The sequence below is a fragment of the Anticarsia gemmatalis genome, chromosome 4 (genome assembly GCF_050436995.1).
Source record: "Anticarsia gemmatalis isolate Benzon Research Colony breed Stoneville strain chromosome 4, ilAntGemm2 primary, whole genome shotgun sequence".
In the NCBI taxonomy this organism is placed as follows: Eukaryota; Metazoa; Arthropoda; class Insecta; order Lepidoptera; family Erebidae; genus Anticarsia; species Anticarsia gemmatalis.
The window spans coordinates 8,921,902-8,949,626 of record NC_134748.1 but is presented as its reverse complement, the minus strand read 5'-3'; the positions used below and the strand labels follow the sequence as shown (position 1 = coordinate 8,949,626).

Genomic DNA, 27,725 nt, shown 5'->3' with positions numbered 1-27,725 from the left:
CAGCTCATTTAATTACCTATTTATTATATTAATAATCCCTGTGACCCGTGCTCTAGGAACTAAACAAAGAAACATCATGCGCCTTTTAAAGTAAAATAATCAAAAATATTTCTATTGTACTTACTATTGTAAGTAAGACTCATTAAGAATTTTCGGGAATTCGTAAACCTTGCCGATCGGGGAAAATTCGTAGACCTTGCAGTTATACATTTTTAAATTAGGTTTATGCGTGAAATAATACTTCCTTTGCCTTACTAATGAACCTGAGCGAAACTTATAAGTTCGCTACAGTCCCAAAATGCAATTACATTTTCGTTTATAATTATAGAGTGCAGTACAAACACATAATTACCATCGAGTAGTTTGCCTTGTTCTAGAAATAATGTACTATGTTATCAAGTGAAAGTTTTAGCTTTAATTAAAATAAAGATAAGTCACTTTGATACAGAGTCATGATATGACTCCGTAGTTGAAGTTTAAATGGCAATGTTAGTTCTATATGTAAAATAATAACGTATAGCTAGAAGCTGCAGTGATAAACCATGTATTTTGCAAGGACATGGTTTATTAGAAGTAGCATATGTCACTGCTGATCATGAGGTCTCGGGTTTGATCTCCGGGTTGGACGGCCCGGAGTTCGTTAAAGCGCACAATATATGGCAATAGGCTCGCCCCCTATTACATGGGAATAACATTCTTAATGGCGAAACGTACCTCTGACTACACCTTGGAGTATATTATGTATATATATTATGTATGTAAAATAATAACTTTAGTGTTAAACCATGTATTTTGCAAGTACGTAGATCTGAAGTACTAAGTGCTTAGTGTGCACTTCCCGTGACGACACCAAACACTGTGTTGACACTAGAGGCACGTGCTACAAAGATAACAGTTCTATCTATCACTGAGTACGTCTCAGTCACGTGTCTCACCATTCACCCTGTTAACTATTTAATTATTTTAACGGTCGGGCCAAGAATGCTCGAAACAGAATTAGATAGTTTCACACCTTTGAACAATGGTATTTTTAATAGCTCACGAATCAGTACAACGAACGTTTTGTACTATTCTGAGATTAATTTACACTAGAAGAGAATTTTTCCAATGTTTAATTTAAGTACAAATTTTACTGAAACTTGTTTTACGTAAAATCTTTCAAACCGTTGTAGTGTTAATCTTAGCGTTAAGGCATACCTATACAGATCACATCGGTGATGTCTTGAAAATAGGGTCAGTTGCGTAGTACTCGGAACCGGCGGCCCAGTATGACAAGAAGTATGGATGTGAATAAGGCAAGGGAAGTTTGTAAGGATCGTACCAAGTGACGTCCTTTGAACCCCTATTCTAACACATACCTAATATGTGTGTTACAATCTAAATAAAAACTATGTAAAATACTTAACCCTGAATAAATATGTATGTCAAACTAAGAGAACACGTTTTTAGGACAACTAATGTACCCATCAATTACAATTAAGTGTGTTTTGTAGTTTCCCACGCGACTTCAAGACTTAATGTCCTCTGTACGGTATCAGATTTCCCTTATGTAAGCGGTGCCATCTTTGCTTGTATTGCGAACTTTTTGCGTGAGATTGCGTATCGGCCAGAGCAAATTACACAGTTTTTAAATTTCAAAATATTATTTTTGTAAATAACTATGCAGTTACGTATAAAATTCGGCAAGAACAGTACAATGTCTATTAACTATTTCCCTCGTATTCGTCTCTAAGCCCTAACGAGGCTGTGCTGCTTAAACGTGATCTCAATCATGTAGGCAGTTTCTCTGCATAAGAAAGGGAAATCCCATGGCATAATCACAATTTCATTGAAAACTTACTCATCGTTTCGTTAAGAAAACTCAATAAACTAAAACGTTTTTAACTCTTTACGTTTTAACCACTACTTTATCTAAATGCTTTGATAAAGGTACAATCTCAATATATTTCGCCATAAATTAAAACAATTCTATATTTAGCCAGTAACGTAGTAACTACAGATATTGTTGTAGTAAGCAGCTTTTATTGTTCCGGGTGGATAACTGGCCGTAGAGAGCATCTCTACAGCAACGTGACTCTATTGTAAACAATGTGGTAAGGTAAAACGCGAAACGCGTGTAGAGTGCGACTGTACCTAATTGCTATGGCATTTTATACCATATTTTAATAATTTATCATAAATAATTGTTTAGCTATACTAAAGTATTCGCTTGAACATATTAAAACCACCTTAAACGCAGAAGTAACATTTTTCTAAAATCAGACATACAGCGATTTATTCTTACGCAAAGCAAAGGACTTTGGCTTATCCGCCTACACCTTGATGATTTCGCGATAAATAAATGACGACTTTTATAAGTAGTATACTACGTAAGTCAATGGACTACGTGCACTTTTGATCATAACACAATATAAATTATGCTTACGCTGCTCTAGTTAGGTCGGTGTCAAAAAGCACACAAAAGGGTAATAGACACTATGTCGGTCGGTGCATTGACCTGGCTATATTAGTATACCTGCCTTAATTAGCGTATGAATAAATTAAAAACATGCGTGATTATAATCCAAACAAAATTGGAAGTAGGCAATGAATTATAACTGGCATTCATCTCGGTAATCTCTTGGACAAAGTTCATCGATCTGCATCGACAGTTTAATTTATTATTCATACCTTATTTATAGGTTACAACTTGAACAATGGACATTTTCGTTATTTTCAGCAACTGACCAAATATTTGCACCCTATATTGTAGTGTTAAGTGTTTAAAGTGCGACAGAACAAAAATATAACTTATTTTTTTATTTAAAGCATTAGTCTCTTCACTTGTTTTTTTAGATGAAAATCATGTTGTATGTCTTGAACTACTTTTTATTGCATAACACACGGGAGTAAAACTGCAAAATTGCAAGAATAAGTCGGTCGTGTAATGATTCTCGCTGATTTTGATGAAATACATCGTCAGGATTATTTTCTTGGTCACTTAACGACAGAATTGAACGCAGCAGTATTTGATGCAGTCGTTCACAAATGTGTCGTGTTTATTACTGTGTGTTCCAGGAGGTTTTTATAAAAGAAACTATTTTAATTTGGTGTAATATGAAGCTAAAGAGAACAGTGACATGTTGTATAAGAGGAAATGCACTTTGCGTCAGATACAGCAACAAAGTAAGACCACAGGTAAATTAAATTTATTGTTCTGGATATCTATACAGTTTGCCAATTGATTGAATAAAGTAAGGTCAATTAGCCATCAGTAGACGTGTCAAAATTGAAAATAACTTTATTGATACAAATAATAATATCGGTTCGGCTACGCTATTTTATTTAAGTAGATCACAGAAAGAAAAGACAGTTTCACGGTATCAATATTTATCGTATCCGTTATAGAATTCCTTTTAAACAGCAAAGACGCATACAGATGTACGATGAAGTCTTTGTAATGATAACATCAACTAATCAAACAATTTTGTGTTAATTTTATTTAAAGTTTCATTTGCGTCATCCATTGTTACAAATGTCTGAACAGATTCATGAATGGATGAACGTATGAATATGTGCGTATATTTGAAAAAACGTTCTTGTTATGATGTTTCGTAGATACCTTTATTTAATAACAGTGAATAATAATAAGTTTTGAAAAAAAGTAAGTAAGTTATGAAAATATTTTACAAGCTTTTTTAGTTTCAAATCGATCCGACAACTTTAATATTTTTGCGATATTTTTTTGTGATGTGATGTTTACAATAAAGTACTCGTTAACCAAACTGTCACTGACTCTACATTATTATCAACCACACTGAGGTTAAAACCTTTGTATATTTCAGTGGTATATTGTTTTAATACTTAAAGTACGTTTATGAGAGCAAAATGCGATTGTGCATGACTGTCTCCAACGTTGCCGGCGCCGGAGTTAGTCGGCGGTAGTCTCGCCAGTCGACGCCTCTGATGTGTCACGGCTTTCTATTTCCAAACAGGCGCCAATGAGTACCACCTATGATGCCCACCTCATCCTTCAAAGGGATGACCACATTAATGAGTTACTTCGTCTTATTTCTATAAACTTCAGTTGTTAACTCACGTTTTCCGTGATTCATAAAACTATAGTGTAAGAAATAGTCCGAATGCAAATAAATAATTGAAATATGCGTCAGTTAAAACAAAAGCTGGTACTCATTTCCAAGTAATTCATCTTCAATTTATACGTTATTTATTGATATGTAAAGTAACCCATTTTATAATTTAAAGTATTTGTCAATTAGCTACAGTCTCTGAACATGTTGTTAAAGTCAATCTTACATTAAAGTTATTTTACCATCACGTGTCTGTTACTCTGTAACAATATAAAAATTAAGAATGATTTGGCTTATGTAAATATTATCTACAGCCCATGATACATAAACACATATGTAAGTCCTCAAGAACCGGTTGATACATTTACACACATATTGCTCTATTATACCTTAGCTCTACATTTATAACCAAATACAATAGGTAGAGATATTACCATACATCGCTCCGATATAATGTCCGTCGACATACGTACTACATATTATTATAACGTGTGCCATGCATTATGTGCTATACGTACATACTATTGCCGCGGTTAGGTTATGTAATATATGAATATGTGAGACGCTCATACGCTGTCACTTTCTACGCATCCGCCCAATGTAAAGGTGCGAGTGAGACAAAACGGAAGGCGGGGGGAGTACACACGCCTGAATTGATAAAAGCAACTGTTGAACGCGACGAAAATTCAGTTGGAAAAGAAACAGCGCGTGGCGTCCCGTGCAACGCGGTTCGTAAACAATCGCGGCGAGGTTAAGATGTGACAGCGATATTGTATGAGTGCTTCGCATAATAATTTAATGTTATTGTATATTGTGTACGACATATTACTGTAGCGAGTAGGAGTATAGAGACAGACCGTCGCGACGACGACGGTGACGTGGACGCGTCGCGTCCAAGGATTAAAAGTTTATTGCGACGAAAACCGACTCGAACAAAAACTTTCGTGGCGATCTTTATGTGTACGGTACGGTTGTAATAAGTGTTACTATCAATTCACTCTCACAGAGAAACACGTGATCGTCGAAAATTCTCGAAATTACAAGAAAAAACACGTTCGTTAGTTATTACTCCTTTTGGGTAGTGTTTACTCGTCCCGGATAAAGTGTTTTAACCAAATTATGGTTGTTACGAGAGTCGATAACATGGCTTCATACTCCACATACACTGGGAAACCAAAAATATTCTTTCCAAAGAAGGTAAGACATTTTTCCACAACTCTATCAGCAGATTTACGTAAACACTAGGTTTCATAGCAACAGATAACAAAAATAAATATACAATGTAAACAACCAAATATAAATTCAAAGAATATATTTAAATGACAAGATTTAATGTCAATGAAAATAAAATTCAGTTCTTTTTTCTACTCAAAGTGCAGCGTAATCAAGGAGGTAACCCCTCGTATCCTTATGATATACATACTTATTCATTACGCTTGATTATTTAATAACTAACTAAGAAATCATTGACTTAATAAAACAAGAAAAACCAGTAAAGTTAGTTGGTATCAACAACAAACAACCAATGGCAACGGCTCTAAGTAGCCAACGACTTTAATACAAGCTGTTGAAAGTAAATGAACATTTTAAACGAGGAAAAATATGTAAATACTATTTCAATTCAGTATTAACTTAAAAATCGGCATATAATAAAAGCTTTTAATATTAAATAAACTTGTTTTTAAACGGATGTAGAGATAATGAGTCGGAAAAACAAAGCATACCTACCTACGTAATACGAATATTTTGTACTTAAGTTTTTCAACAAATATCACTTTTACAGATATTTCAACAATGACAGTGAAGATGCACGAAATATCTTACTACTGTATCATTTAATAAGAATTTATTATGTGCATACATAATTGTATGTTAAATAAAGCGCTATCTTATGATACTAAAGTTTGTAAACTATCATCTCTATGGTAATACCAAGAAAATAGATAATACCTTATTATATTAGTAACAAAGTTATCATGTTATTGGTGATAATGTAACCTATGATTCAGTCTGAGAGTAAGGCGTTCCACTTAGCCGACCTACTTCAAAAATATTCGCACTACGGCCTTGACGGGATTCTCAGTAATCGCAACATACCATTGTTGGTTTAGTTAATAGTTTACCAGAGGCATCACAATTCACGGCATTACAGTGGGCTTCTCAACAAAACGTGCAACGATCTTGACTTTAATAGTAATGAGAATGTCCTGAGTAGGTACAAATTAATATTTTGCAAGTTTCCTGTTCTAAATTAATGTTGTTAAATTATTTTCACCGCGCTCTTATTCACAAACAGCATCCGTGTTCATACGACATACTGGTTATTACACAAGGTCCCCTGTGCAATATCTGTGACCTACAAATGCACCGAGCCGTCAGATTGAACTCAGAGTCACCGTTGTTAAGGACGAAATTCTTCCATCGCGCAGGCAGGTCAAAGGGTAAAACCGTTCCCACATCTGGGCGAACTTATGGAACAAATGAATGTAAACCTTGTTGTTGTAATGACAAGAAATTAAATCGTTTTAAATGGTATTCTCTTTAATATGACCGCGCGCTCAGTGATAACACTCAACTGCGCATTCACATCAGACCTCCGTAATACTTTATGGTTATGTTGCAGTTTCGCCGAGTATGGTACAAATTATAACTGATTGCCTCCTTTATAGGTCAGGGTTGTTGGTGCTAATAAAAGATAGGAATCAAAGGACGCAATCTAAATAACTACAATGTAAAACAGTTACAGGTGTAGGTATTGTAGGTATTATGGGCAGTTGCGATCCTACCAAATTTTTTAACAAAATGCTTTTGAGAATTGTATTTATTCGTATTTCGCAATAGCAATAATAAAACTATTAGTATACCTACATCTTTTTGTTTCCTAAAAACGCATATGGTGATTCTTTCCATTTATAAAAACAAGTAGGTGTGCACAATTATCCACAATCCACATAACAACATTTAAGAAAATACAATGTTATATATTTTTCTCTAAAATAAATAACACAAACGCACGTCATATTTCTTTTCTGATTATTCATGACATGAAAATGTGTACGGTTTTAAATCCAATTACTTTTTGCTTCGCTATAACAGACCGTTCCGGTGAATGAAGAGTCCCAGTGCATTCCCCGCGTATCATTATGGGCGTGGACACAATGAAGGGAATGTTGACTGGAACTCGTAAGGGAACAAAAATGTAGTCAGGAATGTACAGACCGTCTTCCTGGCATTATATTAGTCCATAAAATACTTTGCAAAATTGTCTTAAATTAGTTAAGACAGTTGACAATATAAATAATCATAGTTCTCTGAACAAATATTTTATTTCGTATCTATTTGTTATTGCTGCTGTGTGGGTGTGATAATGGTTTAACAAATGATTATGACCGAGTGTCTATTCACAGTCAGTAATGCGTTATTTCCTGCACATGAAAATTTAATCAGTATCTTTGTGCGACAAACGTTTTCCGGCAGTTAGTGGCGAGCAACTGTATTATTTTTGATAACGAACCGAAGAACCTTATATAACTAAAGAAGCACACACAGTCGTTTCGATAATCAAAAGTGATTGCATTCTACAAGTGAACTTTCCTCGAAGGAAGCGACGGTGGGCGCCAAAAATAGCGTTTCCGCCGAACACCGAGCACTCTTAAGTAGGAAGTCGACTAACACTCGACGGTCCACTTTTCCGGCCGCCTACAGCTGTCTCGACGCTTATTGAGTTTACAACGCACTTATGAGCTGCAATGTGCCTACGCATTGTCTCTTAAGCTGAATTAAATTGCTCATACTTTGAAATCATTGCTTATTAAGGGATTCATTCAGACAGTTCCAAGGAAATACGAGATTAGAACACTGATTACGGACGTAATTGCGTTACATAATTTATGAAGTCTCGTTATTGAATTTTATATTTGTGAAATTTGGAACACCCCCATTTGCCATACTTATTTTATAATTAAAACAAAACGCACGTTTCTTAGAACACGTAGGTAGAATATTTATCACAAGATTAAATCGCAAACTGCATTTGTGTGGGCCGAAGATATGTATAAAACCAAATAAGGGACGCAATGGCGACGATACATAGTTTTCCTAAGAATCTCTTATTGTGGAAGTATCTCTTATTTGCGTTCCGTTTTTGTAGTTTAAAAAAAACACCATGTGTCTGCACTACACTAATGGTAAACATTGTTTGGTTGCAGTAATTAAGTACTTAACATTAGGTACTTACAAATTTTCTGAGAACGTAAATCTTCTGGTTCTCTGTCACGTTGTTGGCCGTTGTTCACGAACCAAGATATTATTTTAAAGACATTCAGAAACAAGAAATTTAATAAGCTAAATATTTTTGCTTTCCTTAACTAAGCATACATCAATTTTTCTAAACGTAAAAGCTTATTATGATTTTACGGAAATTGGATATTAGATTGTCAACTTTGCTCTTAAATAGAGTTCTACCCTCTCTACACAGTGACTTCAACAATTACGATTAAAAATCAGTTACTTACGTTAAATAAAGTAAATAAACAGCAGGTAAACGAACTATGAGTCACCGAATCTGAAATATTTTGTTGAGTCACATCAAGACAGATGAGTAAATGCACACACAAACACACACACATGATATCGGTAACTAATACATTATACAATCCAATTATAATATTTATTAGAAATCAGAGCTAATGTATAAATGAATCAGTTCAGTTATTATTAGAATAACTTGTTACATGTTAAATACTTCATAAAACTTATCTATAAACTAATAATACTTAATAATAATATTACTAGCTTCGCGACTTCTACGTATAAAAAAAAACCGTGTTAAAAGTATATGTTAATCCAGTTTATAAATTTTCTCCAAATATTACAGTTTAATATTGTCGGTTCAGTAGTTTTTTCCTGAAAAAGTAACAAACATACAGACACACATCCATTCTCACAAGCTTTCACATTATTATAATACAAATTCACTAGTAAGGTCTATAGACATTCGTTTTTATTTATAGAACAATAAAAAAATATGTGTTTTAACACTTTTTAACACGCGCTAACCGCTTGTGAACATTTCTTTGTTCTCTTTAAAGGAAGTAAATGCGTCGGTTTCAATAAATAAATAGATGTAGAGTTATGGACGTACACCTGCATAATATTATATGGATGCATTTAAAATAAAGATCTAATATAAATCTTATTTAAGAATTAATAACAATTGAAGCATTTCAAGTCTTTAATAAAGGGCCTATTATTTTATAGTAGTCAACCGAATTCATTATCATTTTAAATTAGGTGCGAGTCGTTAATATAATAATAAATTTTATTTTAAGGAATTTTATTGGAAATATTATATAACATTGTACTAAACTAAGTGTGTTAATTGTTTCAGGTACGTTCGGAAGAGTCCCTTCTTGCACCAGAAAAACCTGCCAAGAGTTCACGATGGGTATGTTTAATTCACAATGATTAGGTGGCGGGTATTTCATACAGAAGTTGGATAAACCCATAGTAGAATTAACACATTTTATCGGTTACTGCAAATAATGTGATTTGCATTAGAATTGTCTAGCCCCACGTAAATATATGTGACATTATTATAGCCAATGTAGCGGCGCCGTACGCCCACATGGTACAAATGGCTTTATACACGGAAAATATAAGCTAGTTTTATGCTAAACAAATGTATTTATCGTGCATTATTTTCTTTTAAAAAGTATTTTTAACAAATGCGAATGAATAAAGGAAAACACTACAACGGCTAGTCTCCAAGATGCTATTTATTTAACGTCTTTTAACGTTTTTGAACCGTAATCAGTAATGTATATCAACTAAACAAGTTTTTGTTTGATGAGATCGGTGAGTAACATATTATTCGCGAAGCATACCTCTGAAACGTATTGTTGTTTGCTGCGTCACTAAGCAAACACATGTCGAGCGCACGCCCGCCATGCCACAAAGACCGTATATTTTACACACAAGTTATTCGTCTACTTACATACATAAAATAGCTGTCCAGAATTTAATACTTTCATTTACCAAGACGTTCATTGATGACTTTTGAACTTTCCTTGCACATTTTTTTAAACTGTGTTTCATGAATTTTGAAACTATATTTGGGTCAACTAAAAAAAACTGTTGTATTGGATATTTTCTAACCATCTAAAAATATGTTTTTTTTACTCTCCACGCCTGTAATGTCATGAAAAAGAGTAGCATAAAGTAGAGCTTAGATTTTGTGGTTACATCTTACTCTAAAAATGTATGTTTTCATAGAGTCATATGTTTTTGATGCAAAGTACTGTATCCTAAAACTACAGTTTAAGAGTCGAGAGGCAAATTTTTCAAATTGATGGCACGAAAAAAATGACTGAAAGGAAAAGCCCATGTTCAGTAGCAGACAAACGAGTCATAGGATGATTAAACAAATCCATTGAATTGTTTTTTGTGTATCAACAACATAAAGAACAATGATAACGGAATTGCAGATATAAAACCTCGCAACTCAACGAGTTGTTACGTATTCATCATAACGCAATGTACATAATTAACATCCGTAACATAAGTATAATATCTCTCTTCCTACTAGATAATAGTTCAAGTTCATAGTAGGGCTTATAATAATCCCTTGTTATAAGAATGTAAAAAACTGTCACTTTTGATTTCGCCTCTTCTTGTATGAAGCTGATGTAAAATTGACTTCGAATAATCTATATATATAAAACTCTTCCGTTACTGAGTGACTGACTGACAGACAACGCACAGTCGAAACTAGTGGTCGTAGACAGCTGAAATTTGGAATGTAGGTTCCTTGGGATATGTAGGGGAGCACTAAGAAAGGATTTTTGGAAATTCAACCCCCAAGGGGGGGAAAAGGGGTAAAAACGTTTCTATGAAAAATCTTCAAACTACCACAGCTGAAATTTGGAATGTAGGTTCCTTGGGATATGTAGGGGAGCACTAAGAAAGGATTTTTGGAAATTCAACCCCCAAGGGGGGGAAAAGGGGTAAAAACGTTTCTATGAAAAATCTTCAAACTACCACAGCTGAAATTTGGAATGTAGGTTCCTTGGGATATGTAGGGGAGCACTAAGAAAGGATTTTTGGAAATTCAACCCCCAAGGGGGGGAAAAGGGGTGAAAACGTTTCTATGAAAAATCTTCAAACTACCCTCCAATCGTGATTTAGGGGGTGCCATTGGGTGACTGATTTATTAACGCACAGCCGAAACGGGATAAATTTAAAGATATTTTATCGGAAGATTATAAACATCAAGTCCACAGAAACATAGAGGATGTTGATAACATTTGTAGTGAAGTATACAACAAATGCCTGCAAGTTCTTGAGGAAGCCGTGCTTTCATTAGGTGGGCGTTCACTTAAGGAATATGGGTTGCCACAACCAACCAGGCCACTCGATTTAGGGAACATTATGTTATTAAGAGAGACTAATTACAATACAAATTTTCTAGAGAGATTCGTCAAGGACCATAAAAATACTTTAACAATAGAACAAACGGAAGCATACGATAAAATTATGCATAGTGTTAACACAAATTCAGGACAACTTTTCTTTCTAGACGCGCCAGGTGGCACAGGAAAGACCTACTTAATAAACTTAATTTTAGCTAAAATTAGAAGCTCAAAACATATTGCTTTGGCTGTCGCCTCATCAGGGATCGCGGCCACATTGCTGGAAGGTGGTCGAACTGCGCATGCATGTTTTAAGTTACCACTCGACTTGACTCGCGTAGAAACACCCTTATGCAGTATTTCAAAACAAAGTCACCTAGCTGAAGTATTAAAAAATACAAAAATTATCATCTGGGATGAAATCACCATGGCACACAAAAGAGGAATTGAGGCTTTGAACAGATCTTTACAAGATATTCGGGGTAATAAAAATTTAATGGGTGGCGTAACCGTGCTGTTTGCTGGAGATTTTAGACAAACCTTACCGGTGGTACCCAAGGGAACTCGTGCTGATGAAGTACAAGCATGCCTTAAAAGATCGATTCTGTGGTCCTCCGTAAAAAGTATAACGTTAACTAAAAACATGAGAGCCTATCTGGGGAGTGATTCGACGGCTGGTATATTTTCAACCAGTCTTCTAAAAATAGGAAATGGTGAACATCCTACCAGGGATGGTATATTTGACATCCCTGAAGATATGTGTACATTAGTATATACCGTCGAGGAGCTAATACAACACATTTATCCAGGTATTTCCGACATACAAGACAAGCCTATAGAATGGTTTTGCGAACGAGCTATTTTGACTCCGAAGAACGAACAAGCTGCATTTATTAACGACATACTTTTAAAGTCATTCGACGGAGAAGAAAAGATTTATAAATCCATAGACACACCATGCCATGCAGATGACGCTACAAATTATCCGGTCGAATTCTTAAATTCACTTAAACCAGCTGGTCTTCCATACCATAGGCTTGCACTGCGAAAAGGTACACCGGTAATGTTGCTACGTAACCTGAAACCACCGAAATTGTGTAACGGCACCAGGTTGCAAGTCAAAGCCTTACATAAAAATTAAGTTGAGGCCGTTATTTTGACAGGATGTGCCCGAGGAGAAACGGTATTCGTCCCGCGCATTCCTCTAATGCCCAATGACCTTCCATTTGAATTTAAGCGCCTTCAATTTCCTCTAAAAGTTTGCTTTGCGATGACGATAAATAAGTCTCAAGGGCAAACTTTTAAAGTCGCTGGTGTTGATTTAAGAGAAGATTGTTTCTCTCATGGACAACTGTATGTTGCTTGCTCGCGTGTCAGCTCTCCCTCTAACCTGTTCATACTGGTAAATAATAAAAAAACTAAAAATATTGTCTACAAGGAAATCCTGTAAGGCCTCTTCGTCCTATAAATCCTGTTTTTTTTTTCTTTTGAGACGATGATTTTGTCTCGCTTTACTTTTTCTATATAGATTTGTATGTATACTAATATTATAAAGAGGAACAATCTATTTTTTTATATGTTTGTTTGTTTACACATGTAATCGATAAACTCCGAAACTACTGAATCGATTTCAAACATTCACCATTAGAAAGCTACATCATCCCTGAGTAACACAGGCTATATTTAATTCCAGTTGTAACAAGATTTCAGCCTGTGGAAGAAAAAGCCCTGTCGAGATCATTAAAAAACGCTATATATAACCGAATTACACGTGGGCGAAGCCGCGGGCGGAAAGCTAGTACTATTATAATATATTTACCTATGTAGTCTTACATTTCCGGAAATAACCCGTCATAATTTTCAAGCACTCCTCTTTATTTCCTAGAAAAATAAGAAGGTGAGAACCAAAGAAAAATTTTACAATTTAGTGCCTTAATGACAAACCTATGACTGTATATTTTTATTGAATTATACACGCTTGGAAGATTAAATTTTAGTTTTCATGCTTAGCTACCACTTTATTTACGATACTACATACTTATTTTAAGACACTGACAAAAGTCACCAAAATCGTTTTTGAGATAACCATTACGATAATGAGTAACATTTCAAGACTACACTTGTTGTATAAAACAGAATAGTCTTTGATGATGTGATAACTATTTTGATTTAAACGACGTAATCGAAATAATATCGGTCACTTTTGCTTATCAATAAAAAATATGTACGTATCAAACGATGATGCCATTGAGCACTAAATTATCAATAATTGTATGACTTCATCTAAGATTTTTTTGTGAAATACTTTATAAATTTTTATCCTTTATCATCATCGACCGACCAAACTACATTATGACTCACGCGTGCTTTCAAATAGATATACTCAGGTATTTTATCACCAATGGAATGTCAACTTGTAATCTCTAGAATGCTAAAATATACATAAGTAAATAAACAAACATTATGTATATAATACCTGGTAGGTATACATTAATTATGTACAAATTGTTCCTTTATTACGATAAGATAAAATAATAACGCTTAATTGCATTTGATTGTTATCGAAGATAATGAGACAAATTAAAGACAAAAAATAATTTAAGACGTGCATACAAATTGAACTCATTTGTAGTAAGCTTTCGGACGGTGCTAATATTCGTGAAAGTCCTACAAATGCGAACAGGATGTGTGAGTCACAGCTCGTTGTAATCGGCGCACGCGCAGGTAACACTAGTATACTTATGTGCCGTAATAATAATATGTGTAGTGTGATAAGCGGCCACGTGAACCATTGATGACTCAGCGACTCACTTCAAACTTCATTGTCAATCGTATTAATTAATGCGGAAGAAATGTAACATCAGACGGAACCAAACTGGTTTTACTACAGAGGCACTGCTGGATTATTAAAATTTAGTATCATTTAAATACCAAATCTTGGAATTAATATTTTTTGTATTGATTACGATAAGGTATATTGAAATTACGCTTATGATTAGGCAAAATGTAAAAACCCATTAAGTTCAATTACCATTTCGCTACTATTACAGTACCTAGCCATTAATTACAAGTTTCATTAATCTTGAAAATATTACAAAATAACAGATAATTATTAGGTACTCCTTTTTTATTTTCTAATTAACATATTATTGTCTTGTATTGATAATGTTCTATATCGCATCTTTCAACTGCAAGATTAGTTTTTCGCAACATTAAGGAAGAAAAAGGAGATTCCTTTTTAGGGATCAATACTCCTTTTTTCGATTTAGGTATACATAATACTCCTGGATACCGTCAATTGGTGTGACGTCACATATCGATCTAGCGTCAATGTACACAACAATGCTATTTTGGTAGGCCTCTAGAGATACCGTAGATCATATTAGTTCAAACAATATTAAGTCACGACAGAAAATGTAGCATATTGTCATAAGTCGCTGTAAGAAAACGTAATACTTACTTGTTATCAAGTATGACACACTGAATGTCTTCCCTCTATAATCGTCTCACCACTAGATCGAATTCAAATTTTATGAATGAAACCACTCATACTCCGTTTAGTCATATGTACCTGCAAAATGGTTACGTTGTACGTGGAATTGCATTATATCATGACTCAGTGGTTTAGCGTAGGTTTTGTTTTCTTATATTTATTTAATGCTGCGGCTATAATATCTTAATGAAAAAAAAATGAACCATGAAGATTCCTTAAAAGAGTTTATTACTAACCAATCGATGCTACGTTTTGACTCGCTCGATCGAAATAGGACATTGCATCTGATTTAGTTTTTCCACCCCCTTCATTGTTGCGCAGGCGGATTAAAATTGTCTTATACGCACCCCAATAGGGGGAAAGTTTGAGATTGGGGGTTGGTATTGCGTCTTCACCCTATATCGCGAGTGTTATCGATGAATCCTATCAGAATAATAAGCATACAATACAAACGTAGTAAATATGAGAAACGAAAGCAAAACGCTGAAATGTTATCTTATCATCGTATTAATATTATGTTATCTAAAGTAAAGCTTCAAAATCAACTTAGAATCAGAAGTACTCGAAACTTCAAGAAAAGCTTTTACTTACCGACTAATTAAATTATTAAAAAGAATAACATAATTACTTACCTAAAAGTTTAAAAGCTCTTTTAGTACCTAAGGTAAATTAATATGGTTCTTCTTCTTTAGAAATCTACAACTCAAATTCAGGAAACTTTGAATAGGCGTTTGAGTCGATTTTACTAAGAAACCGTTAATTATGCTAATTAGCGACTCTTGAAGTTACGTTAGTTGAGTGAGCAACAGTTCAAGTGAATATCTGAAGAAGGCTATTGAACACTTTAATAATAGGATCAGATATCTAATTACTATGAATTCTATTTGTGAAGTTATTGAGTTACACTTCCGAGAAAAATCGTATGTATGTTTACATTATATATTGAGTGTTTTCAAATTTTATGATACTTTTTTGGTTAGAGCGATAAGGATGGAATTGTATTTTAATTCTATATGCATCGATCGGTCTACGCAACCATACTTTAAAACAAAGGCTAGGTAGGTAATTCAAGTAAACTTTTGCTCAAATACTGATAACTTAGGTAATTTATTAATTATGTAGAGTGGCATTTAGTGACTTCTTGTCTATCTCCAAGAAACTATAGTCATGTATGTTGGTACTCCACAGTGGGCGAACTGCAAGTAACCGTGTGGGTGATAAATAAATAACACTAGGAGCAAATTGATGGTATTTCAATAGACAGAAATTATCGACTAATGAAAGACATTAAACTCCATTTAGGGCTATAGCGATTCACTTTAATGATTCCATTTAAATGGACATTGCCATAATAAATTATTCTCAGCCATCATCAAATAGATGAAATCGGCATTTGAAAGGAAATCAGATATAATATTCGTTTAATTATCTGTGCCGATGATTCGCTGTGCGAGTATCTCGCTGACATTGAAAGGTCGTTGACTTATTACGACGACAGAAGTGGCTGGCTCCCCCTTCCCTTGCTGAGCTTTTTTATAAGCATAATCTATTGTGCGTATGTAATATTTCAGAAGCGAGTCAAATTACATTAAACCCCACCACAATATCTTAAGACCTTTTATTACAGCAAAAAATGTTTATTTTTAAAACTGTTATCCTTGGTTTGGCGGAGCCGTCAACAAGTAAGTAAAGATTTCTTTGTGAGTCCGCCAAACAATTACAGGAAAGAATAGGTGATTGACTGATTACCATGCAAGTTTGAAATCAATTTTAAAGTTGGTTGCGAATATTTTTTGGGAACTCTACATTAAACTTCAGCTTATTAAATTAGCCATATAAAAAAATGTGTAAATATGGGAAAAGACAGTGATAAGATCCAAGTTTCTCATCAAAGTCGTCCGTGAGGCGGATGCAAAGGTCCGTGGGTGGAGCCCCTCTACCCCGCGCCTCAGATCGACTCGCCCATTCTAATTAGCCCATTGTGGTCGACAGTTAAAGTTTGCGGCCGGCCGGCCGGCAGTCACGCCGGTGCCGCCGCCACAGCGACACGTACCGTCGCCACTGGCAACTCTACATAACACGCGACTGTGATGACGATAAGTGATCGACAGTGCTCCCGAGTGATAACGACCAACTTTATCTCGTATTCGTAACTTCATTATGTGAATCCAACTTGCACACAGACATTTTAGTTAAGTTATTTGAGTGTTTAGTAGTTGGCGCAGTACAAGGTAAAGCCATTATGATCTACTCGTATACTGTTAAAACTGGGACCATTGTGCGGCTATCAGCGGATACAACAAATCTATGTCCTAAATAGGTACGCACTTAAATTGTACTAAAGTACTTTTGTTAAACTTAAAAAAATGTTCCAAAGTAGCAAAATCTTTGGGGTATGGAAAAAGGAATGTAAATTACTACTAATTAGCAAGAATATATTAAAATCTTGATTGGTTGTCGAGAGACGTAAATTGATTATGCATGTGTCTATAGGTGTCTTGCAATAATTACTGATTTATCATCTAGTAAATACGTTAAAGAACTTGTAATTTGAGTAAATTAATTTACACTCAAATCAATCCTTAACATATATGTACCTACCTAGTTTTAACCTTTAAAAGAAATAATACGTGGTATTTTCTCACAATACCATACTATAATGACTATCTGATCGATATTTAACAATTTTACTGTAAAAAAAATCTCCAAGCTATAAAATTCTTGTATAATCACCTATGAGAACTGTTATAGTACCTAGAGCTTTGTATAGGTACCTATTGCTTATTACTATCATTTAACACTTAGACTAAATTAACCATAAATTATCATACAACAATGGAGCTGATGACTGGACGCATGATGAATACTGCTAGAATTATTGTTAATTTCTATATGAAAACAAATTACACGCGACTAATTTAACATGAAATATTACTCGTTTTCCCTGTAATACCGCATTAAATATGATAGTGCATAGCAAACTGACCTTCGTTAATAATGCTTCTTGATCGGCATGTAGCGGTGACTGCAGTGTGCTGCATCTGGCATTAGCCAGAACATTAAGGTGCATTATAAATGTCCGTTGAGCCATGCGCGGGAACTTGACGTCAATCCTAGACGCCATAAGATACAAATTTGAACATATAAACAACGACAGTGGCGAGAAAATAAAATCAATTTCAAAATGCAGAATAGTTAGCCGTGAAAGCTGTTCCCAGAAGTGAGCACTGTACACTGACGTGATGAGAATAGGCATTGCAGTATTATTTTCCTGCTCATTAAATTCGATTTATGTTATGTAGGTACGAGTACAGTCTTTTGTTTGTTTGCCGATTGCCCTGCGTTTTGCTTATCTTGTGTTTACGAAGATAGTAGAATAGATTTACGGCCGGTTTCACCACATCTGGACAAGTATCAGTTAACCATGTGAAATGGTAACTGATTCTTTACTGTCACTTCAACCAACTAATCACCTTGTAAAAATCTAGTTTTAATCCCAACTAGTTTTAAATTATCCTAACCACTTCGACCGATAAAAAAGTTAAGTGTGCAACATTTACATAATCTTAATACAAAGAGTTAAACAACTGCTGAACACGTGTTTTGGAATTGGATATTTGTATTAAGAACAGAGCACGGACAGAACAGTATTGAAAGCTTCCAGTTTTTTTAACAGGTTGTCTATAAAAACTTGTGCTGGCACAATTAAATCTGTTCTATAAATTTAATTAAATCGAACGAAGTAAGGAGATCTCGTAAAAAAGAAGTTTGAAAAGAGCACCATACTTTCTATCGCTAAGCTGGATTAAGGTTACTATTTAGATATCTACACACAGTTCTGTAACGCTTGTTAATTTAATCGAATGTTTATCGTGATATTTATCGTTACTATTTTCTATGCCAATATCAGTAATCAACAACGCATAGAGAATCGATACAGCCGGCTTTATCGATAGTAATTCAACATTTACATTAAACAGCACTTTGATGCCAAAAACCTTATAGTGGTAGAACATAAATAACGACAATAACACGTCATTATTATCAACAAACTCTTTACTATTCTCTGAATTGGAATTTCTAACTGCATAACTTTTCCCGCTTAGTATGGTGTTTGGCATAAGCGTTGTTAAATTACGGAGTCTGTATAATTTTCATTTTTCTGCGAATTTGAAATCCCGATGTAAATACTTAATTTACAATGAATCAACATAATGTACAACTTAAATCGAAAAATAGTTTGCAGAAGTAATGGTATCAGAAAAGAAAGAGACTGGAAATCGAACAACACGAGTGATCTATTAAATTGGAATTCCAGGGATAGGTTATGTTATAGAAGATACACAATTTTGGAATTTAACAAAACAGTTAGGACTTAAAGATTATGGAAACAAAAAAGGTACACATATTGTAATAGTATATGCATACTTATATTTTATAATTTGTTAATACAGATTCAGTTCAACTGCACCTAGAGAAAGAGGTTATAAATATGGGAAAAAGTTTGATATTCGAGGACAGCATACTTTTTTATCTAAGTTCTGTAATATAGTAACTATAAGACTAAAAAAAGGTCCTGCAGCAAATCATTGTATTTATATTTGAAAAAATATTACTAAGGAACGAATAACTGGGAACTCCTGAAAATCTTTATTTAGTGCATTACTATTTATTCCGCCTAAACCTAATAGTAACCATTAAGAATGTGTCAGTTTTTGGTTAATTGTTAAGAGTACAGATTCCAGTGGAAGTGACATTAAGTATCGCATGGTACTAAAATATGGATATTAAACTTTTACATTTTTTGTAGGTAACGTCGGCAAATTACAATCTGTAGTATATTACAGTTTAATCGGCGTACAGCTACGGTAATATATTCAGATGTTGATAGAAGTATAAACAAAGATAGAGGTTATCAGTATTGAAATGAGTAGTGATTGTGACGGGGCGGTCGGCGGGTTTTTGCGCTCTGTTTATTGGTAGCGAAGCATTCTAAGATTCTTGAATAACTTTGAAGCTCTAAGTTCCTATATTTTTTGCATTCATAAACAAATATTCTCATCAAACATCTTTAGAAGTTGGAGCTACCTACGCGGTTTAAGTAATCATCAATCGTTATCGTTATCAACAACATGAAAATATTTTTATCTATCGTTTTCATAGTTAAGTAGCCGCGTGTTATTAACTAATCAAATTGTATCCTGTGACGCAAAATCAGTGCTTGATTACGTAACAGAGGGGACCTATTAAGAGTAACGTTATAATGTGGTAGGTATGATGTATCTCTGGAATCGTGACGACATTTCTACGAAACATGAGTCACCATGATTGACCTGTTGTGTAAACTCGACTAGAACCACTTTTTTGCATTGGCATTACTCATCGCGACATGGCAAGCCTCACTGCTCTTACGCATCCGCAACGCGGCGAAGAAACGTAATAGTGATGACAGATTTAATTACTTATTGTTTTAACAGATAATATGTGCGCAAGGTATCGAAATTTACATAAATGACACGGACCAACAACTAAATGTTCTATCACTCACAAGAACAAATAGCTATTAAAAATAAATAAAATACATAATATTATCTTATTTATAAAAATTCAATATTTTTTAATTTTTTTATGTATAACGAATACCTATATACACATAATATGTAAACTAATAAAAATATGACATGTTTAGTTTGATGACGCCGTGCCGGCCGGCGTGGCCATGACATCAGCACCAGCCGCGTCAGTACGCGTCATTCGATGCGAATCTCGAACCGTTCCTCGCATGATAGGTTAATCATCGCGGTGTCACACATACAATCAACAATATTATCATTATTAAAATCTCATGCTTGCGCAAGATAAATTAGAATAGGTTTTATAAATGGCACATGACGTTACAATTCTAACAATTCATATGTTACGCAATCTGAGGATACCTGTTGTGTTAATCATCAAGAAATTACCATAAATAGATTCATACACTACCAGTCTATAGTTTATTTAGAACTGCCCAACTAGTTATTTAGAAGATATTAATTCAATATGACGATAGTTTTTTTAGATCTCCCGCTTTCTCAAATATCCATTGTAAGTATGACAGTTGAATAACAAATTTTGACATCGTTGGTATAACTAAACAATCTACGGCACGGGTATGTCGTAGGCGGGTCCATCAATATGCGTGAAGCAAGTCTATGCGTTCGACAATCGGACGCATGAGCTGCGTTTCTGATTAATAGTACTGCCCTCTTACCGGACTATCCGATGACTCACGCATTGATATTACATTACACTGTCAATGGGTCCTTTGACCTTATTCAACGGGTTCAATAAGTGCAGTCGATTGTCCTTGTGCTGAATTCGCAGTAGTTGGTTGTAGTTACCGTATTCTCGGAACAACAATAAAGTCGGCCTATGATGATAATAAAACAATCAGTAATGATTAGGTGTACTAAAAGGTTTAGAAGTTAGACGCCGCTAGGTTTCCAGGAAAATGGTAATATAATTGTATAGTAGGAGTACTACATAATACAGTTATTAATTATCCTTATTCATTTTTATTATAGCAACGGCCAACGCTGGAAGTCATTAAAATAACTTTGGCAGTTAACAGATATTTATAGTCTTTTTCTATTGTTTACAGATACCAGAGTTCACACTCGATGGAAACAACAGCATAAAACACAACGGCAGCGCCAAAGACTTAGCTTCTGTCATGGAGAACCTGAAGAAAGGCAGCCTGTCCCGACAAAATCAATCACTCAATACCCAAGTCACCAGCTCGTCAACGCAACAGGTTAGTTTTTATACAAATAGAGCCGATTGCAGATGTCTCTCCTTTGGGCAAAAACAGGGAAGTTAACAGTTTAGCCAACAGAAGGCTTGGATAACTCATCAAATTATTCTAATAAGAAGTTGCCAGAGTAAATAATCTACAAAAAGAGAATTAACGACTAAAATTACAAAAATTGGAGATTATAAACAAAAAACATCATGTTGCACATACATATGCAAACAATGTTTAAACAATAAAAAACGATAAGTAATGAATATAAGAGTCGATTTTGATAGTAACGAACTAAAGTGCGAAAATAAGTAATTATTACATACGTAAAAAAGGAATAATGCAAAATTATATACATTAACACCTTTCATCGATAAAATCTATTACTTGCCTAGAGAATAAAATATATTGAAACATAGCAGTAAATAAAAACGTTGCTAATAGGGGGAAAATACATTTAAAACTATTTGTCGCTGCTCCTGTAATGTATCCATTGTCAGAAGTAATAGCGGCAAGGTCACCAGAATGCATAATTATATAATGCATGTAGTTGAACTAAATTAGAAGGCACTTTGCCTCTGGTTTAGAAACTTTTATTAATAGAAAATAATAGTTTGTTAAACACGTTATTTTATTTGATTGGATCAATAACTTACTGATTCGATGAACGTCTGTTTGTGGCTTATATCTTAGACTTCTAACAAACACATGAATATATCTCTACTCTCTAAAAATATTAATATCAATATTAAAGGCAATGCTATTAGTTGTAAAAGATTAAGGCAACATGTGAGCACTGCGAGCAGATTCTGCATTGTACAGCAACATATACCTAATTAAATAACACTAGTTGTACAAAAAACTTGTATAGACGGCTGTCTTGGCACGTAGCCAAAAATAATAAGTGAAATGTTGTAACGTAGGACGGAAAACTACGATAATACACGACCAGCCCTAAAGGCCTCCTATGTCATTGGTTAACATAACAGCCAGTTACGAGATTATTATTGCATAGTCAGTCAGACTTGCGAAGACTGACACAATTTTTATTCAATACGTAAAATGATGACAGTTTAAATAATTTTCTCAACAGCATCATGGTACACCTTTTCAGTTTAATCTATTTAGTCAATGTCTTATTCTGAATAACTAAAATCACTGTTCCAATATTTTCACTTGTATCAATGACTCACAAATAATAACTTGCTTAATCGACTAGGTATATCGCAAATGTGTTTCACTTATTATTTTATGGTTCTGACATTTTTCGTTATACATATGACTAAATTGTACGCAAATGATTGGCAATATAAGGAAAAAATACTTTACAGTAAAGATACACAATATTTCCTGTAGTCGCAATTGAATGAACCCGCTCTCCCACGCAAAGAAAGAGAATCGTCGCTAACGGGTCTACAACATTCGGACTATCGAGTACGTACGAGGTTCAAGGGCGTGATTTGTTGCATCCCGCCCGCCCACACTCGTTGAATCATTTTTTCGCTTCTCAATCAGTGTTCAATGCCAAAATGTGGTAGATACTGTTATAGGTCTGTTTGACTTTTTTATAACACATATGTAACTATCAAATAAATATCTGCCAGCCCTCTCTTTAAGTTAATTGGTGGAAATAGCAACGGAGACTAGAATTATATTCTGCGAAATGAACTTACTCTAATACAATCTAATCTCATACTGGTCACACACTTAAATTAATGGCCCATAGAAACACAACAATTGACTGTCAATAACCGGTGGATTCGTCATACTTGTTCTAATTTTAAAATACGCTTGTTATTTTCGTATTTCTATTTTGTATAGCCCTGGCTTTATTTACTTCGCCCGTGTAGGTGCGCCAAGACGCGTGACGCCCAAACTAACAATCTTCTGTAGCATTGGCACTGAACTCCTCTGCAGTCTTAGTCTAGATAACGTCTTGTAAGAAATAATACATACAAAGCGTTTCCTTATATTCGAAGCAGTTATTGCAATTTACATTCAGCCTTGTTATTAAAAGGTATTCTATTATTAAAATGTTTAGAGTAGTATTTTGTACTACGAGACCGATACAATTTTTTAATTTCATGTTACAGATGGTATCAAGCGCGATTTCCAGCAGTGCAACATCAAGTCAAAGGATGCAGAGCTCATCACAACGACTTCAGCACATGGCTGCTTCCGAAATAAAAGCCAGTTCCATGAAATCTGATCTTAGTGAACTCAAAAGCTCTATTTCGGAAATGAAAAACCTAAGCAGCACAGCGGCAAAAAACTTTGGCCAAAGGTTAGTCATACAGAGAATAATATTATAATATATTTACTTTGTATGCCCGTTACATAACACGAAATGTGTAACTTGGCATGTTATAGATTTTGTTGTTCTATTTGTTTCATGTTCGGTCAATAGGTGTTAATACGTACGGCTTCATGAGAACATGAAAGATACTTTTGCCATTACCCACGGGCTTGTACGAACTAGCTCACCTGAGCGACCTTGGCTTTCAGCCAATTCCCACTCGCTGTTTCTCAACTCTATGTTTGCAGTACAACGCCGACAAACAATAGCAACACTACTTTCTGTGCAACCCTTTCAGTGAAAAATAATTCAATTGTTTCAATTTTATTGACTTTTATTTAACTCTTGTTGGTGCTTTATAAAGACGCAAAAATAATTATAATAATTACTATTTTAGATTGAGAAGCTCAATGGAAAACATCGTAGACCAAGATGATATGGGTGACAGGAATTTGCCCGTTATTCGGGACCTCAGTGATATGGACGATATGGGTGATATGAGTGACATGGGAGAACTCTCCGGCGATGGACCTTTAGTAACCTTTCCGGAATCTGATACTCCACCGCCTATAACCGAGAAACCCTCTCTGCTAAGTGGAAATTCAGCTGTTGTTGGCTCCAGTGCTGCCAATGAACTTAAATATAGTGCAGCACGAATGACCTCTGCAAGCTCAACTAGAGTCGTAGCTGACGGATATAGTGCATCGAGGTCAGCATCTAACAGCTCAAGAATGCGTCGTGTCCAGCACGGCGATTTACAATATGCGGAACGCAGCGCTGCGAGTGCATCACATCGTTTGCTGCAAGCCGAAGGACTTACTGCAGAACAGAATGCTGCTTCTCTTCAAGTAAGTTATACCTCATATTGTGATATATCGTATAGCATAACCATATTGTATTATTTCAATTAAATTACACAGCTACCTACCACTATTTTTAACTAACTGAAATAAAAGTATTACTACGTTCGTCTGGCTATAACGTCTATGGAGCCGAAAAGGCGCGTCGAAGGACGTGACCTCGCGTGAACGAGACCGATCGATATCGCAAAGCACCGCCTCCACCACACCGAAGCGCGCAGTATTGTGGGATTTCTTGCTACGATAACATCCAGCATGTGAATGTGTTTAAAATCACGCGATAGTTTTGTCGCACATTATGGCCGCGCGTATTATCGCTTGGACTGGAAGGATGCTGCGACGCGGAGGATCGCCTGGGGCGGTGAGCTCATTTATCTGCAGGCGCTTATCGCCGCAATAACTGAACCATGCTTTTCTCAGTCAGTGCCTGAACGTCGTGCGCGCGAGCACACGCGGAAGTCAATTATTGCGCGTGCGCGCACACGAGTACCCGAATAGTCGGTTTTAAATATAGAATCAGAATGTCTGCGGGAGGGGGGTCTGTTCCGTGGCCGGTACATCGCCGCGTCCTATCACGCTTTCATCCGCAGCCACAGAATCCTTCGGTGAGAGTGTATTTCCTCGGAAAATTTCATAATCGACCTTCTTCACACGTGACGCATACACACAAACTTTAAAACTCTAAGAAAGCGCGCGAATTTCATTCGGTTGGCCTATATCCAATAGAAACCAGAGGGACGTAAAATCCAAGTTGTGACGTGGGACTGTTGTCCAATATAAACTAAAAGTAGTTTTCAGTTTGGCGTGAACGCTTCTCAATCTCGTTGTAAATTACAAACATGTCTTCAAAACGACGTTCGAGACCTAAATTGCGTATCGCTATTGCTGTAATTATCAAATATTTACTTTGTGGATCAAGTGTTATATGCGCTATTAGTGATTTCAGTGTTATCTCAAGTATTTTTCTTGTTATAAAAATGACACTAGGGACTTATTTTTCCAGTGCACTCAGTCACATTAGAGTCGTTGGTGTATCATAATAACATAACAATTTAATTGTGAATTTCTAGGAGCAACGGTCGCTTAAAGCAGGCGAAGTTACCGCACAGGAAGCTAATAACATGTCAGCGACGAGTTCTAGACTGCAAACAGAAGCTTTCAGTGCAGAAAAAATGGCAATGGCTTCAGCACAAGCGCGTCAAACTGTTACCTCAAGCGGTATGTTTAGCCACAAAGAGCACTCCAGTGTAGCTCACTCGAACATGACGATCTCCAAAAATTTATCCACCAAATCTACACTTCATACGTCTTCTCAGGTATGCAATAAACATATTTTATTTTTAAGAATAAATTAATTCTAAAAAGGAATAGAATTTTAAGATTATTTACAAAAATGTTTCTTATTACAGATGAGCCAACTATTAAATGGAACAATTAAAGCGGGTGATGAAGATCTTACTAATTTAAGTTTTGAAGATTTAGATAATTTAAACGCAAATTCAAACCCAAAAGATGTCGAGTCAGCCATTCAAAAATATTCAACAAGAATGAACGCATTTATTACGTCAATCAAGAACAACCAAATTGATAAGCAAAGTGCCTCAAAACATTTCGACAAACTTAATGAAATGTTGCGGAGAGCTTGGGCAGTGCAAACATATGGGCATGAACTTGGATATTCCTTATGTAATGTACTACGAGAGTCTGGAGGACTGGATATACTTATGACCAATTGTTTAGAAAAGAACAATTCTGAACTACAATTTTCTTCCGCTAAGTTACTGGAACAGTGCCTTACAACTGAGAACAGAGCTCACGTCGTAAAATATGGTCTCGAAAAAGTAGTTAACGTGGCATGCTCCTGCACGAGGTCTTCAAGTTCTGTTGATCATTCCAGAACTGGTACTGGAATACTAGAACATCTATTTAAACACAGTGAGAGTACGTGTGGCGATGTCATAAAATTGGGAGGGTTAGATGCGGTCTTGTTCGAATGTCGAAAAAATGACGTAGAGACTTTACGGCATTGTGCAACAGCACTGGCTAATTTATCCTTGTACGGAGGGGCTGAAAATCAAGAAGCTATGATTAAGCGAAAAGTGCCTATGTGGTTATTCCCCTTAGCGTTCCACAATGATGATAACATTAAATACTATGCTTGCCTGGCTATCGCTGTTTTAGTCGCTAATAAAGAAATAGAAGCTGCTGTTCTAAAATCGGGGACTCTGGATTTGGTAGAACCTTTCGTTACTTCGCACAATCCATCAGAATTTGCTCGGTCGAATCTTGCTCATGCTCATGGTCAAAGTAAAAATTGGCTCAAAAGGTTAGTTCCCGTATTAAGTTCGAAAAGAGAGGAAGCCAGGAATTTAGCAGCATTCCATTTTTGCATGGAAGCGGGCATCAAAAAGCAGCAGGGGAACACCGAGATATTTAAGGAAATAGGAGCGATCGAATCATTAAAAAAAGTTGCTAGCTGTCCGAATGCTGTAGCATCTAAATATGCTGCACAAGCTTTACGGCTGATCGGAGAGGAAGTTCCACATAAATTATCACAACAGGTTCCTCTTTGGTCGATAGAGGATGTACGGGAATGGGTGAAACAAATAGGGTTTTCTGAATATGCAACCAATTTTTACGAGAGTCGAGTTGATGGTGATTTGTTACTACAAATTTCTGAAGATAATCTCAAGGAAGATATCGGACTACAAAATGGAATCAAACGCAAACGGTAATTTACACTGATTCATTTGCGTTCTAGCTTATAAATAAATCTTTCTAATTTTAACCAAATTAAGGCTTCGTAATATATT

At 35.3% G+C, this 27,725-nt stretch overlaps 1 protein-coding gene across 5 annotated transcripts in view; it reads left to right on the top strand.

The window, feature by feature from the left end:
- Sarm (sterile alpha and armadillo motif) overlaps window positions 1–27,725 on the top strand; it is a 57,732-nt gene that overhangs the window by 27,375 nt on the left and 2,632 nt on the right. For 2 of the 5 annotated variants that reach the window (XM_076113620.1, XM_076113621.1), the window contains 6 exons: window positions 9,460–9,516; window positions 21,616–21,768; window positions 23,850–24,040; window positions 24,450–24,900; window positions 25,983–26,228; window positions 26,322–27,643. In XM_076113620.1, coding sequence (XP_075969735.1) covers window positions 9,460–9,516; window positions 21,616–21,768; window positions 23,850–24,040; window positions 24,450–24,900; window positions 25,983–26,228; window positions 26,322–27,643 — 2,420 coding nt within the window. Of the gene's footprint in view, window positions 1–4,768; window positions 5,268–9,459; window positions 9,517–21,615; window positions 21,769–23,849; window positions 24,041–24,449; window positions 24,901–25,982; window positions 26,229–26,321; window positions 27,644–27,725 lie in introns of those variants that run through there. The other 3 variants (XM_076113623.1, XM_076113624.1, XM_076113622.1) reach the window with 3 other exon arrangements.